This window comes from Malaclemys terrapin, chromosome 17 (genome assembly GCF_027887155.1).
Source record: "Malaclemys terrapin pileata isolate rMalTer1 chromosome 17, rMalTer1.hap1, whole genome shotgun sequence".
Taxonomy (NCBI): Eukaryota; Metazoa; Chordata; order Testudines; family Emydidae; genus Malaclemys; species Malaclemys terrapin.
In genome coordinates this window covers 18,497,988-18,514,306 of record NC_071521.1, presented here as the reverse complement: position 1 = coordinate 18,514,306, position 16,319 = coordinate 18,497,988, and the positions used below count along the sequence as shown (strand labels likewise).

Genomic DNA, 16,319 nt, shown 5'->3' with positions numbered 1-16,319 from the left:
CAGAGGGACAGAGGACTGACAAAGTGTCTGGTATCCGGGTACGGTGAGAACAAAGCCAGGTTTTAAAGACTGTATGCACTGTGGGGGGGAGGGGTGATGTGAACTGTGGCTTGGGACTTTTGGTTATGGACATTTGCACCAAGTTTTATTAATAAACTATGATGGCCTAGAAGATAATCTTCCATGGAGTTACTGGGGACTCAAAAGGGAAACTGAGGTGAAGGGTCACTTGCAGGGCTGTCCTGGCCCATAAGGGGGTGCCTCTCCCTTCCACCTTGCCATGGGATCATCAGCAATGACTTTCTGCAAATGAGGCTGGTGTTTCCCATTGGTCCTGAAGTTCAGATACTTCATTTTCTGGCACATACCTTTCACCCAGGGGGGGTTTGAAGGCCTGTGTGGATTTTTGTGTCCTTTTTAAACATTGCATTGAATGTCTCTTTCTTTCTCTTTCAGGGGTTGATTGGAATGCCAGGTTCAAAAGGACTTCCAGGAGACCAGGCAAGTCACTTGGCCTTAGGGTAACCAGATAGCGAGTGTGAAAAGTCGGAATGGGAGGGGCGAGGGGTAATAGGCGCCTATATAAGAAAAAGCCCTGTATATCAGGACTGTCCCTATAAAATTGGGACATCTGGTCGCCTTACTTGGCCTGCATAATGCAATTAGCCTCAGTGGCTCTGGTCCCGATATGGCTTTCCTACGTTACTATGGGGGTTTGATATACTGTGGACTTGCTGAAAGCTTGATCCCCAGTATCAGAGTTCATACTGAAAGCTACATGTGGTCATTTGGGAAGAAAAATAGGAGGCCACTTTTGTACTCCCTTGAAATGCTCTGAGTTCGGGGAGCTTTCTGAAGGGACAGAAGGGCCTGTGCCTTCTAAGACCTTGTCTTCACTCGAAAAAAAAGGTGTGTTCTTACCACATGGTAATAACATGAGGTAAAATCCTAGTGAATCGTAGAACCATAGGGTTAGAAGGGACCGCAGGGGTCATATTGTCTAGCCCCCTGCTGAGATGCAGAATTTGTTGTGTCTAAACCATCCAGACACAAAGCATTTATAATTGTCACACAAGATTGTTAACCTGTGGTAAGAACGCACCTTTTTTCCTTGTGTAGACACATCCCAATTATCAGGGGAGTTGGATTGTTAAAGATCCCTGAAATGTTATCCCCATCAGGAAGAACAGTGATACTTTTTATTCCCCTTGAATCTGAGCGTCTCCGCGCTCTCCATAAATGTTCAGACATTTGGCCTCCCTTCCCCACGCTCCTCCTCCCCCATTTAAGATATCATCCCCATTTTACAGGTGGGGAAACTTGGGTACAGTTCAGCTCAGGTCACACGCAGTGAAACTGTAACAGAGCTGGGAGTAAAATCCAGCTCTCCTGCTTCCTCTTCCTGCACTTGATGCTATGTGGACAGATGGCCTTGTGCTTAGTTAGGAAGGGTGTTGGATGTTGGAGCAAGTGAGTCTCTGGATAGAGTTTAACCAGGACATGAGTCACCAGGGTGCAAGACAGCATGTTTGCTACTCTTGGGCACAGGAGCACTGCCAGCTTTTTTTGCCGCCCTAGACGGCGGAAGGTCCCACCCCCGAAATGCTGTCCCCAACAGAGGCGGCGGAAGGTCCTGCCCCCAAAATACTGACGACGACCGGGACGGCCAAAGATCCGGCCGCTGCGGTCGCCGCCCCCAAAATGTTAGCGCCCTAGGCGACTGCTTAGGTTGCCTCATCAGTTGCGCCGGCCCTGCTTGGACGTGGCCTTGGGATCTTTCGGCATACACAAATCGGGTAGGCTGTACAGCACTGAAGGTCAATGCACTGACGTGTTACCTTTTGGAGTTCTGATTTCTGGTCCTTCCCTACAGAAGGTCACAGCTCAAAACAGATTGAATGTCCTAGCTCCTGCAGTACAGCACAAAAGGTCTGGCAGCAATCAAGGTAGCTGGCACACACTGCTTGAAACAACAGTAGCAGGACTTGCTGCATGTCAGCGTTGAGCTTTGTGTGTGGAAGATTTCCAACTATCTGCCCATGTCATGCCTCTCCCAAGCCAGAGATAATGGGCTGTCATGTTTCATAAGCACCAAAATTCCAAATTAAGCAGTGTGTGTTTGAGTTGGGGGGTAAGGGCAGGGATCCCAATATAAAGCAGAAGGGAAGTTACTTTATTTGTTAATAGCAATGCAGGTGGTCCTTCCTTCTGTCCCACGCAACTAATATTTGCATCAACTCCAAACTACAGAAGGTCTACTGTTGACCTCCTTGCCATACACTCCTCCTCCACCATTTTACAGGGGTGCTAAAGCTACCTGTAGGGGTCTAAAGCTACCAGAGTATCTGGCACGTAGGGTCACATTGCAGCTTTCTGGTCTGGGTAGAAAGGAGACTTCCCTTTCTACCTGTGGAAAGATCCATCAAGAATGAACTTTTGATCAAAACCAGTGAAAGCTTCCTCACCAATGCTGAAAGCAGATCGCTGTGCTCCTCAGCCATGGGGAGCATCACAGTTCGGTCTCCTGAGAAGCTGCACTCTTAACGTGTGCTGTTATTACAGGGTGGTGAAGGCACAGATGGAGTGAAAGGGGACATGGGAACCAAAGGAGACAAGGTACAGTAGACCCAGTGGCTGGCATTCAGAGGGTAATTTCTATAGCTTCCCCATTCCTCCATGCTGCTTAAATGTGGTTGTGTCGTCTCCGAGCATGTTTGAGCTGGTGTATTGTACTAATACACCTCTACCCCGATATAACGTGACCCGATATAACCCGAATTCGGATATAATGTGGTAAAGCAGTGCTCCGGGGGGGGGGGGGGTGGGCGGGGCTGCGTGCTCCGGCGGATCAAAGCAAGTTATATAACGCGGTTTCAACTATAATGCGATAAGATATTTTGGCTCCCGAGGACAGCGTTATATTGGGGTAGAGGTGTAATTAGATTGAGATCTCTGCTGGCACTTGAAGAATAAACAATTAGAATCACTAGGCACCTTTATTCTAGCACCCTTCTCGACAGGGCGGGTCTCTGCTCCTTCTACACAGCAGCCTCACTAGGGGGAGGTTTGTATAAAGAAGATCCTATTGTGCCAGGGGAGGGATAGCTCAGTGGTTTGTGCATTGGCCTGCTAAACCCAGGGTTGTGAGTTCAATCCTTGAGGGGGGCCATTTAGGAAACTGGGGTAAAAATCTGTCGGGGATTGGTCCTGCTTTAAGCAGCGGGTTGGACTAGATGACCTCCTGAGGTCCCTTCCAACCCTGATATTCTATGCCAGGAAAGTTACTCTAGCAGTCACCTGCCAAAATTCTGGACCCCTTTTCTTAACATTCTTATAGGTGGCGTTGCCAATGCCAAGTGATCAGCTAAAAATCTTGATTTTTTGTTTGTTTAAAGTTGGGTTCTTTTTATTTGACTTCTGGTTCATGAGCCTTTAGGAATCAGTGTTTTAAGCTTTCTCCATGGGTATGAGTGCTAGATGCTTACTCCCCCCACCCCCCGTTTTTCTTATTAAATGGAAGCTGTGATTCTCATGTAATCACATGACTCCAGAAGCTGGGGATTTAAACCCCAATATTGTGAGGCTTATTATAAAATCATGAGTGTTGGCAATGCCGCATAGAGAGCTAAGTTAGCCGTACCCCCATCTGGGAGCCCAAACCCACAGCAATGGGGTTAGTGTGGTTCCCTTTGCAATAGAGGGTGGGCCAGATGTGGGAGGGCCACACAGGATGTACGCCCCAGTACAGAGCTAAGCTTTTCTAGGAGCCCCCTACAATGGAGTGGGTGGGGCATAAGAAGGACAGGGAGGGGCCAGAATATCGGCCGTTGCCCAGATACTCCTGTCCTTCATCCCCCTCCAACACATAGTGTCCTCAGCACTGCAGATTGGGTCTGGGAGGATTTCTCCCACCATGGCTCTCCTGTGCCTCCGACCGGCCTAGTCCCCTCTGGTACTGGATTCAGTTCTCATCGGGGATGCGGTGTTTAATAAGAGGCTTGATAGCAGGTGAAGTTTCCCTGGCAAAGACGTGGCTGCAGGGAAAGGCAAGCTCTGAGCTGGGTGTCATGAGAGAACCATTAATAGGGCCTCTTGTTCTGCCAGTAGAATCGGGTCTTCTGAGATCCTTGCTGCAGCGAGGAGGGGCTCTTGCTCCCAACTGGATGCAGAACAGGCACAGGGTGCTCCAGCCCTTTGTACATCTCCTGTTAGCACGAAGCGATTTGCATTTAGTGACATGGAAACACATCACGTGTCAGAATAAGGATTATGGAAGCTAAAGTACCAATGGCCAAAACCGCCCCTGAGCTGGGCCCAGAGAGAACCAGTCGCTCCCTCAAACAAGAGGCCAAACGCACAGAGGACGAGACGAGGGGGAAATTGCCCAAATGGTCAAAGATGAACCTGACTCAAATAGAAAAGATTCTGCCCTGACTGAGCCTGGAAGACCAGGCTGAGAGGGGCTCTGGCAGAGCACAGGCAGGGGAATTCCATGGATCCATCTCTGTAGGTATTTACATGGGCCCATCACCACAGTGTCAACAGCTCACAGTCACTAATGGAAGGGGGTTTACTTCTTGTGGGATCTGGCAGCCTCATCCCCGTTGTACAGGTGAGGAACTGAGACACAGGGTCAACTGACTTGCCCATGGTCACACAAAACTCTGTGGCTGAGCTGGGATTTGAAGCCAGGGCCCTTAAATCCCAGTCCAGCACCATATCCACTAGAATGCCCTTCCCGCCCCAAAATGGATCTGTGACCTGAAAACGTCCTGCCCGGGACCCCATTCAGATGGGACTGTTGGCGGGAAGGAATGGATCACCTGACTGACCTCAGCTGGCTTGGCAGGACAGAGGTGGGGAGCGGTCCCTCAGATATCTGGGGCCTGGTATATTCCCCCTTAGGCCCTTGAAAACAGAGGATTCCCCCACTCCTAATTTCATGTTTGATGCTTTGCCTTCAAAGCAGAGGCCTTGTTGTAAAAGCAATGGCCTATGTATTTGCTCTAGTGTCCTGTAGGTAGAGAGCAGGTGTCATGCGATTCTGTGGGGTCTATCCTGAAAGAGAGCTAACTGGGAACCTGGAGCACTGCACCCCAGAGCATAGGTGCTGGAACTAGGGGTGCTGGTGCACCCCCTGGATTGAAGTGGTTTCCATTATATCCAGGGTTTACAGTTTGGTTCAATGGCTCTCAGCACCCCACTATTCAAATTGTTCCAGTGCCCCAGAATAGCACTCCTACAGATCAAACAGAGAATACTAAGAACATAAGAACGGCCACACTGGGTCAGACCAAAGTCCATCTAGCCCAGTATCCTGTCTTCCGACAGTGGCCAATGCCAGGTGCCCCAGAGGGAATGAACATAACCAGGTAATCATTAAGTGATCCAACCCCTGTCGCTCAATCTCAGCTTCTGCCAACCAGAGGCTAGGGACACCATCCCTGCCCATCCTGGCTAATAGCCACTGATGTACCTATCCTCCATGAACTTATCTAGTTCTTTTTTGAACCCTGTTATAGTCTTGGCCTTCACAACATCCTCTGGCAAGGAGTTCCACAGACTGACTGACTGCGTTGTGTGAAAAAATACTTTCTTTTGTTTGTTTTAAACCTGCTGCTTATTAATTTCATTTGGTGACCCCTAGTTCTTGTGTTACGAGAAGGAGCAAATAACGCTTCCTTATTTATGTTCTCCACAACACCAGTCATGATTTTATAAACCTCAACCAAATCCCCCCTTAGTCGTCTCTTTACCAAGCTGGAAAGTCCCAGTCTTATTAATCTCTCCTCATACGGAAGCTGCTCCATGCCACTAATCATTTTCTTCCCCTTTTCTTCCCCTTTTCCAATTCCAATATAATATACTACCGGGGAGAAATCTGGCTTTGGCGCTTCAGTTACCCAGTTCCCACCTGTTAGGCCTTCCAGATGCTAAGCCTGGGCAGGGCCGGCTTTAGCAAGAGCGGGGCCCGATTTCTGGGGGCGGGGCTTGCTGCAAGCCCCGCCTCCAGGAATCGAGCCGCGCTCCGGCTGGGGTTGCCGGGCTTGGGTCCAACCCGGAGCCGCGCCACGGGAACCGCGCTGGGCTGGGCCGAAGCCGGGCCGGAGCCGAGCCACGCCGCGGGGGCCGGGCCGGAGCCGACCCGAGCCGCGCCGACCGGGCCGGGCCAGACCTGGGCCGCGCCGCGGGGGCCGGGCCGGGCCAGAGCCGAGCCACGCCGCGCCGCGAGGGCCGGGCTGGAGCCAAGCCGGGCCAGAGCCACTGGGGCCTGCGTGCTCAGCGGGAATGGGCCGCACCTCCCCGGAGCCTTTCTCGCGACGCCACCACCCCAGCTTACCTGGTGCTGCCTGCCCGCCCCTGCTTCTTTTCAGACTTCCCGTGAATCTCTGATTCGCGGGAAGCAGGGGAGGGGGCGGAGCAGCGTTCAGGGGAGGGGAAGAGGGGGAAGTGAGCTGAGGGCGGGGTGGAGAGCTGCAGCGCGGGGCCCTCTTGGCGTGGGGCCTAATTCAGCCGAATCGGCTGAATCGGCCTAAAGCCGCCCTGAGCCTGGGAACCTCCTCCCATGTAGCAGGGCAGCTGGAGAGAGCGGCACAGGCAAGGCAGGATAGGGCAGTAGGTTATGGGGAGGTTTGTGGCTGCTCATCTGGTTTAACTAATGGCCTGTCTACACTAGAGCATTGAACTGCTGCAAGGTTAAACTGAGCTGCAAAATGTTTCTAGCCCCATTCGTTCCTGCGTGTCTGCACGCATTTCCCTGCAACTGACCCTGTTTGCCATATTTCCAGGCCTGGCGCAGGTGTAGAGGTTGCAGCCTGGGCCAGGGCCTTTTCATGATTTACCCATGAGCTGTGTGTGTGTGTGTGTGTGTGTGTGTGTGAATATCTCAGCCCTTTTTTAAATGAAAATAATCACAAATCATTCTTCCCCTTCCCCCTCAACCCAGTTACTGGCCCAACACTAAGTTTTGAGCCCTCATCTGGATATGTCTCTCTGCCAGGGATGCTCTAGGCAGTGTCCAGAAAGGGAGGAGACTCCATCAGAGGGAGGGAGATCACCCCATCCCTACTTTCACTTTAGTGGCAGAATTTCAACAAGTATTTCTTAGGAACTCATGTCACTAGATGAACATTTGGCTGGAGCTCCTGATTGCTATGTTCTCCTCACGCCCTGGGCAGATCTTTTTAATCTGAAAAGGACGTCATTTTTGGTGAGAGAGGCTGGTCCAGTGGCTAGGAGTTGGGCGATCTGGGTGCAGTTCTCTGCTCCTCCACAGTCTTCCTGTGTGACCTTGGGCAAGTCACGTAGTCTCTCTGTACCTCAGTTCCTTCTCTGTACAGTGGGAATAACCGCATGACCCTACTGCACAGGGGTGTTCCGGGAATAAATACATTGAACAGTGTGAGGTGCTCAGATAACACCGTAATTGGGGCCATATATATATTATAGATGGTCAAACCCTGCTCAGCCCCAAATCTTGGGGCGCTCTGATGAGGTGGAGAGGCATGTCTTGTTTGGGCTTCATCCCACTGGTTATGGTAAGGAGACAGGCTAGGGCGTGGTGTTTCTGAAGAGGACGTTGTCCAGTGGTGTTGACTCTGAATCAGAGGTGGGAGTGAGCTGCCAAGTTCATAGATTCATAGATTCATTCATAGATTCTAGGACTGGAAGGGACCTCGAGAGGTCATCGAGTCCAGTCCCCTGCCCGCATGGCAGGACCAAATACTGCCTAGACCATCCCTAGTAGACATTTATCTAACCTACCCTTAAATATCTCCAGAGACGGAGATTCCACAACCTCCCTAGGCAATTTGTTCCAGTGTTTAACCACCCTGACAGTTAGGAACTTTTTCCTAATGTCCAATCTAGACCTCCCTTGCTGCAGTTTAAACCCATTGTTTCTGGTTCTATCCTTAGAGGCTAAGGTGAACAAGTTCTCTCCCTCCTCCTTATGACACCCTTTTATATACCTGAAAACTGCTATCATGTCCCCTCTCAGTCTTCTCTTTTCCAAACTAAACAAACCCAATTCTTTCAGCCTTCCTTCATAGGTCATGTTCTCAAGACCTTTAATCATTCTTGTTGCTCTTCTTTGGACCCTTTCCAGTTTCTCCACATCTTTTTTAAAATGCGGCGCCCAGAACTGGACACAATACTCCAGCTGAGGCCTAACCAGAGCAGAGTAGAGCGGAAGAATGACTTCTCGTGTCTTGCTCACAACACACCTGTTAATGCATCCCAGAATCATGTTTGCTTTTTTTGCAACAGCATCACACTGTTGACTCATATTTAGCTTGTGGTCCACTATAACCCCTAGATCCCTTTCTGCCGTACTCCTTCCTAGACAGTCTTTTCCCATTCTGTATGTGTGAAATTGATTTTTCCTTCCTAAGTGGAGCACTTTGCATTTGTCTTTGTTAAACTTCATCCTGTTTAACTCAGACCATTTCTCCAATTTGTCCAGATCATTTTGAATTATGACCCTGTCCTCCAAAGTAGTTGCAATCCCTCCCAGTTTGGTATCATCCGCAAACTTAATAAGCGTACTTTCTATGCCAATATCTAAGTCGTTGATGAAGATATTGAACAGAGCCGGTCCCAAAACAGACCCCTGCGGTACCCCACTCGTTACGCCTTTCCAGCAGGATTGGGAACCATTAATAACAACTCTCTGAGTACGATTATCCAGCCAGTTATGCACCCACCTTATAGTAGCCCCATCTAATTTGTATTTGCCTAGTTTATCGATAAGAATATCATGCGAGACCGTATCAAATGCCTTACTAAAGTCTAGGTATACCACATCCACCGCTTCACCCTTATCCACAAGGCTCGTTATCCTATCAAAGAAAGCTATCAGATTGGTTTGACATGATTTGTTCTTCACAAATCCATGCTGGCTATTCCCTATCAGAACTGGGTGTGGATCCAAAGTTCAGAGTTACTTGGATCCGGGGATTTGTTTGAGGTCTATCTAATTTCCCAGGGCCTGGGCTAGAAGGGACTTGCCAGGAATAAAGAACAGCTGGTGGTTGTGGCTGCAGGACAAGTTGGATAACAGGAGCCATGTTCTGGTGACCTTGATCACGGTGTGGTCTGAGGGGGAGACCACATCAGAGAAAGGGCATTTAGGGTTAATTAAGGCTGTTTCCTTTTCCACTTCCATTCTGCCATGAATGCAGCATGATGAGATTGAAGAGACCCAAATATAAAAGAAGATGGACTATCCAGAGGGGGAGCAAGGAAATGGCTGCCCTGTGGGGTTAGGCGCTGAGATAGTCACGCTAGTTGCTTATTACAAAGACCTCCTCCGTTTTCATCTCGGTTCACGCAGGTGGAAGGGCAGCAGGAGGTGCAGCCAGGCCCTCCATGATGTATTTGTATCTTATTGCTTCCAGGGAGAACGTGGGCCACAGGGGATGAAAGGGCCCCCAGGAGTTCGAGGTCAAATGGGTCTGCAGGGATTTCCTGGACCCAGAGGGCCGGCTGGACGCCAAGGACATGACGTAAGGATTCTTTGCTTCTCCAGACATTGGTTACATACTGTGTTGCAAAGCGGCTGCAGCGCAACATGCAAGAGAAAATATCTTTTAAGCGGTGTCCCCTCCCCACCTTGAAACATACTCGGGAGAGCAGGGTACGGTGCCTGGCTGCTTTGTCAGTGACTAATGTGCCTACACTTATCATCCATTTACCCTTCCCCACCCTGCAACTCAGCCATGAGTATATTGTGCTTTCCCTTTTAGCATTGATTTTCTGGGAGAAGCTGGATTCTTAGGCCTTTACGTTCTGCGGATGCAATTTATCAGCAGTTCTATGCACTAGTGGTCTAACAACGTGGACAGCGGGTTGATATCAATTGTCCAAACCTGGGCCCTGAGATACGGCACTGAAATAGCATTTGAAGTTCAGTGCATCTTCCTGCAGGGCAATCGGCAATCGTGGTGCAGGTGTGAATTATAGGCACCAAGCAGGTATCTGATTCCACGTTAAAATCAATCCGAAGGTCACATTTCCCAAGCAGCAGGTGGAGAATTGCTCTAGAGGCAGGTGTGTATTTAGGAACCTCATCCCAGCTCTCACTGAGTTTATGGTTCTGCTGAGCCATTGCCCGGTCTTGGTGCAAGCGGGTTGCTGAACATGCTTCCTGCCTCTCGGTGGAAATGACCCAGACTAGAATCGTTGCCGTGCCTTGGATCCAAATGCATCAGCTTCCCCATTTCCCCCACTCCTTTCTCTTGACTGACTGCCTGTAACTCTTGATCCCATCCCACAGTCTACGGTCTTGCTGGGAATCTCAGCTGCCTTCATCCTCGCCTCTCTCCCCCTCTGGATTAAACCCTTGCATTCTGTCCTGCCCAGACTCACTTGTAGCTGACGCTTCCTGAGACAGTTGGTGCAAATATTTCCACGCGCTAGAGTTCAGAACGTTGCATCTCTCCAACTGACCCAACTTTTTCCTCTTGACAAGTTGTCGTCCTGAAAAACACACGATGCACGAGCTCCCTCTAATGGTTAAGCGCCATGTGCTTTAAAAACACATGTACTCTGTTTATTGCCATTTTCATGTTGTCCGGCTAATGCAAATGTCACTTTCCATAGTGAATGATAAATCTCATCTGCCCTAAGCTTGCTACGCTAGAAGAAATGCCGAGGAGAGTTTATTAACTGTCTCCCTCACTATCGTTACTATCTAACTGCTGTGAGAGGTTGAACATATATCCTGTTATTTCTCTCTAATCAAGTTACATCTTCCTGGGGAGAAACTTCAAATGAGAAACGAAGGGGTACACATGCACAAATAGAGATGCTACCTTGCTCATAAACCCTGCAAAGAGGTACTTAATCCATTGGCAGGGTGGATTCAGTATCAGATAATGGGCCAGGTAGAAATTAAGGGCCAAATTCTCAGCAGGTGTAAATTGGCACAGGTCCACGGGACTTGACGTCAATGGAGCTGGGCCAGTGTTCGCTAGCAGAGATTTGATCCTAATTGCCCTGGAATTGTCCCATAGCTGTCTATGGAGATGATTCTAAATTAGACAATGGAGAGAGCCACTGCCAATGCAGCGTGGTGCAAAACTGTGGCCAAAGGCAGGAGCTCAATGGATTTGCAGTGAAATTGCCCTTAATAATATCCTCGTGGGGTTCTCGCTGGTGGTTTCTCCAGATCAGACCTGCTCGCCACTTTACAAGTATTTTGAGATTGTGCAGTTTGCAGATTGTTCTTTCTAACTGCCAGCCCTTCGAACCGAAGCTGAGATCAGAAAGTGAAGCTCTCTGGCTCTTCCCCCACTGAAAATCAAGATGCTGCAATTGGAAGGTTGTTAACAATGAAGAAGGCAGGGATTGCCAGACCAGCTCAAAGCAGGGCTTGTCTAGTGCAGGCACCCGTCTCCGGTCAGTTACACCTGGCCAGGTGGAATCCTCCTTAGCGTGTGAGACCCGCGAGGGTCTCAGCTCGAGGTGCTGCAAGAAGGAAGCTGATTTAAAAAGCGCTTTCTCATGCAATGCAGATTTCAGCGCCGAGTCTCAGGGCGGGGCGGATGCACAGGAAGCTGAATATTTTAACATAGAATTAGATCCTTGCTGATCTTTATCTTTGCATGTTCAAAAACACAAGGAAGATGCGAGAAGGGGCTTGTTGTTTCCCCTTCGCCTTTCCAGGAGCAAAATCGCACGCTGTCTGAGAATAATGCTATCTCATTCGGGCGCTGGAGTTTGGCCTCCTATGAGCCCTGATTAGGCATTCACTGTTCAGATTGGATGCATTCGGAAAGAAGGATAACTCAGCAGAAATCCTCTCCCCGCTACACAATGCCCTTTCCAGCTTAGTATGCAGCTCGCCCCATCTCAAAATAGTATCAGCTTGCAGATAGTAGCTTCATGCATTTTACTGTGACAAGCCCACAGCCATCGTGGCCTTCTGTGTCCCTCGAGGCGGGAGGGGGGCGTTAAGAGATCTAGACCAGTGGGTCTCAAACTTGGGACGCTGCTTGTTCAGGGAAAGCCCCTGGCGGGCTGGGCCGGTTTGTTTACCTGCCGCGTCTGCAGGTTCGGCCGATCGCGGCTCCCACTGGCCGCAGTTCGCCGCTCCAGGCCAATGGGGGCTGTAGGAAGGGCGGCCAGCACGTCCCTCGGCCCGCACCGCTTAATCATCTTAATTCAACTTCTTGGAAACAAACACAGTTCAATAATCCTGGTGATTTTTAGCCCTGCAGCAGGTCCTGCTTCGGTTTGGCCCCGGTCTGTTTTCTTTTCCTACCAAATGAAACACTGAAGGGTTCGTTCTCCATGCCGTGCTTGGGAGGGGACAGTGCTGGACTGCTCGGATGTCGGCTGTTTCTCTCTTTGATGCATGGAGGACGTGGCGACTGTCTCTTTTTACAGCATGTCTGTACGGCATCCAGCACCATGAGCCTTGATTGATGTCCTAGGCATTACTGCAACACCAGTAATTAATAACCCCATGCCCCCTCTCTCTCGAGGGATCTCTTCCCTGCTGGATGGCCAGGGATATTTATGGTGAGACATCTCTTCTCCTGCTGAAGAGCAGGGGATCTGCGACTGTGGGTAACGCCCTTGTAAAGGGACTTATGCATACCGCTTCTCTCTCTTTGTACGTTATGCAGGTAACTCCCCCTTGAGAGCGGTGTTCGGTGTGTTGGTGTGTACTTAGATCGACAGCATTTCCAAAGATCAGCTGGAGCCTGATCCAATAATATCGCATTCAAATATTGCCTTGCACACAGCAGACTGTCCCCGACTCATTATAGAAATGATTTTCCAAAGGTTGTCTTGACTGTCCCTTAATTCTGCTTCTTTGCCCTTTTAGGGGGAGGAAGGACAAATAGGCCCACCTGGCCAGAACAACAGTGAAGGGCCAAAGGTCAGTGTCACCATTATTTCTTCTCTCTTTCATTTTGTTGTGGTAAATCCTTTATGTAACGCTCTTCATCCATGGATCTCAGACTGCTTTAGGGTTGGTCTACACCGCAAAAAACCAGCCCCACGGCAGCGACTCTCAGAGCCCGGCTCAGCTGGCTTGCACTGCAGGACTAGCAGTAACATGGAGACTTTTGGGTTCGAAGACCCTGCCCCCTCGCCGGGTTTCAGAACTCAGGCTCCAGCCCGAGCTCTGATATCGACACTGCTATTGTTGGCCTCTCAGCGTGAGCCCCAGGAACCCAAGTCAGTTGACCCGGATTCTGATTCAGAGCCGCTGGGTTTTTTTGCTGTGTAGACGGAGGCTCATTTGCAAATCCAAGCCACTGAATTTAAACAGGGTTTGGCTGCCTAACACCAATAGGCTCTCAAGATCCCAGCCTCTACAAAGACCATGTCCCACCCCCATTGTACAGCCCGGAAACTGAGGCACGGAGTCGTGAACTCACAACAGAGCCATACCACCTATTCGTGTGCATGACTGTGGAAGGTGGGGGGCATGATAACTCTCTTCGGAGCAAGGCTGGGTGTTGTCTGTGCTATAGCATTTTAGTACATAGCTCCATACTGAGGTGTCTTATGCTTAAATGGACGCTGCCAGCTTAAAACTCATGTAAAAACCAAATAAATGTCCCATGTTACAAATAACATCATAAATTATGGAACTGTGGTTGTGGAGGGGGGAAATAAAACCTCTGCTACTCTTCCCCAGTTGCTGTATTATAGATGCTTGGCTACTTTAACTTTTTCTGTATTTGCTTTTCACTGTTTGCAATTCACCGAACTGACTGTCATTGTCCAAGCTGAGAGATTTCATTTGTTTCTTGTTATTTTCCACTTTCCGTCCTCCTGCACTGTCATAACGCTGCAGAATTTGGGTTTGCCAGCACTGAAAGCAAATTAATGTTTACTTGTTAAAATAAAGGTATTTTTATTGGGTTGGGGGGTGGAGGTTGTGTGTGTGGTTTTTTGTTTTGTTTTGTTTTTCATTCAAGGAAACATTTCTCTTTGGTCTTAGATTTTGTAAGAGCATTTGTATAACCTAAACCTCATATTTGATCTGATGGAGTCCTTTTATAAAATACTATTTTATAAAAGGACTGTTGTTCTGTTTGTAATATAGCTGGCAGTGGGTCCGTCACTGTTTCCCAAAGTGTAGAGGGTGTCTGTCCCCTTTTGCAGGAGTGGAAGGCCCAAAAATACATCTCAACTGCTCTCCACAGTTGCAGTGTTCATTTTCTTAAAAGGGATCAGGTGGGATTGTACTTGGGGTGGCAAGCCAAAGCGGTCACCTGTGCTGCCAAGCAGTGCTAGCACGTCTGTCTACCAGGGCTGGGAAGCGTGCTCCTAGCTGCGGAGGAGACCTAGCCAGGGCATGAGGCCAGCTTTAAGGTGGATTTGTTTACGCTGGCTTTTTCCTGATAGGTTCCTGTTTAGGAAAGATTTGGGTAATGAACGCAAAGGAGTTGATCATATTTTATTCCGCTGAATAAGAGTTTCCCTGTTTTCAATATCCTCTTTGTCCTGTTCAAAGAGAGCTTGAGATGGTATTCTGGTTGCTCTCTTGTGAAGTCTGTGCTGAATCCAAGATGAAATGATCGCAACTGTATTCTGCAGCCCCATCTGTGAATCTGCTTGGCAGGTTTCAAGCTGTGAGACTGTGTGACCTCCACTTGGTGCATTGCTTAAAAAGGGGAAAACCCTCTTTCCTCAGTGGAGGGACAGCTGGCGGAGTAATAGGCTACAGAATAAATCTGACCGGTAGAGCAGAGGGGAAATACTGGCAACCACCTTCCACCTCTGTATACCCATCCGCCCCTTATACACTCAGCCTCTCTTCACTGATATGTGGGTGTTGGCATAACAGGAAGTCCTGTGATCCATAGACATTCAGCTGACAGTACCCCAGCAGAGCTGTTGCCCAGCCTGGCACCCCGACTGAACCTTTAGGCAGGGTTTCAGAATATGAAGGGGGTGGGAACTACGCCTTTCTCAGGGTGAGGTTTTGGCACGTGTGGAGGGTCTTGCTCCAGCTTGTCTGCTGCTCTCATAAGATTTCTGGGTTCACCTGTGGCCCTGAGCAGACAGCACTTTTGGAGACTTCCAGTGATCTGGTAGTTCTCACGTTCCCAACCCAGACTATCTAGCACTCTGCATCCTGGCAGCTTGGGGGTTTCAGTAAGTGGTAGGCACATACAAAAAGTCATGTCTGTCCCTGCCCCTCCGCATAACAGTGCTTGCTGGGCCCAGCATCTCTGCTTGCCCAGCTAGGGAGTGATGTGGCTTGTAATGTAAGCTCCAGCCGGTCCCTGAGGTGTCACACGCGTTACACCCATTACAGCATCATTTCAGTAGGAAAATCCACATCAAAACCAACATCTCCAGCCTGACCCCAAGCTGTTAGATCCATTGAGTCCAATGGGCTTTGGAAGAAGCCCCTGAAACTGTAAAGACCCATGCCCAGCTCTGTATCTCTAAGATAGACAGGAATGGTGGGGGAATCAAGCAGTGGTGCCTGAAATGATTTTCCCCTGTGAATTTTTAGGGCAGTCGAGGACCAGATGGCTCGAAGGGAACGCCTGGGCCAAGAGGACACAGGGTAACTATCAGAGCCTTTCGTTACTTGGAGGTGAACGTCGGGGTCGTTATAGGGTTTGAAACCAGCACCTTAAATATCTCCACAAAATTGCTTTGTGAGCAGCACAGATCATGTAGCATGGGCATAAAGTACACTCTGCATGAGAAACAGCAGTGAAGAGTGGCTGCCTTGGTCCTCACTAGCATTCCAGGGCAGGCAGTACTTGAGCACGTTCTCGTCTTTCGGCATAAATTGAAGTCCCGTGGACGTCAGTGAGACTCAAGTAAGTTGCTTTCCCGAATCAGGATGCCACAGTTTCTGAAGGACTTGAAGGCACAGAGCCACTATGCAGAGATCTACTGTGGAGATGGCTAAGAGGTGGCTAGCAGCGGCAGATAACCATGGCAAGGTCCCTGCACTTGAAAGGACTGCATAAACGACTCCTTGCTAGAGTGGTGGGAATACCGTACAAGAGAGGAGTTTAGATAAAATTGGAGCCATAATTGAAGTATATAAACCCATCTATATGTTTAAAAGCCCTGTAACATTTACTGCTGACAAAGATCATTCCTGTTGCCAAACTTGCGTATTGAGGCCTCCGAATTTGCAGCTTGTTTAATGATGGCACAGTCTTTTCTTGTAATCTTTGTTTCTTTTCAGGGCCGTACGGGCCAGCGTGGGTTGGTTGGAATCCCAGGACCCCCAGTAAGTAGCAGTACACCAGTGCTCAGGCTCGAACTCATGCGAGGTGTGCTCTAGAGAAGGGATCAGCACTGGCCGCCCCAGTTGCATGGTT

The 16,319-nt window shown here is 49.4% G+C and overlaps 1 protein-coding gene across 1 annotated transcript in view; it reads left to right on the top strand.

The window, feature by feature from the left end:
- Positions 1-16,319, top strand: part of LOC128825394 (collagen alpha-1(I) chain-like) — a 244,043-nt gene that overhangs the window by 177,108 nt on the left and 50,616 nt on the right. Inside the window, exons 24-29 of the mRNA XM_054007881.1 lie at positions 457-501; positions 2,563-2,616; positions 9,399-9,506; positions 12,836-12,889; positions 15,491-15,544; positions 16,184-16,228. Coding sequence (XP_053863856.1) covers positions 457-501; positions 2,563-2,616; positions 9,399-9,506; positions 12,836-12,889; positions 15,491-15,544; positions 16,184-16,228 — 360 coding nt within the window. The remainder of the gene's footprint in view (positions 1-456; positions 502-2,562; positions 2,617-9,398; positions 9,507-12,835; positions 12,890-15,490; positions 15,545-16,183; positions 16,229-16,319) is intronic.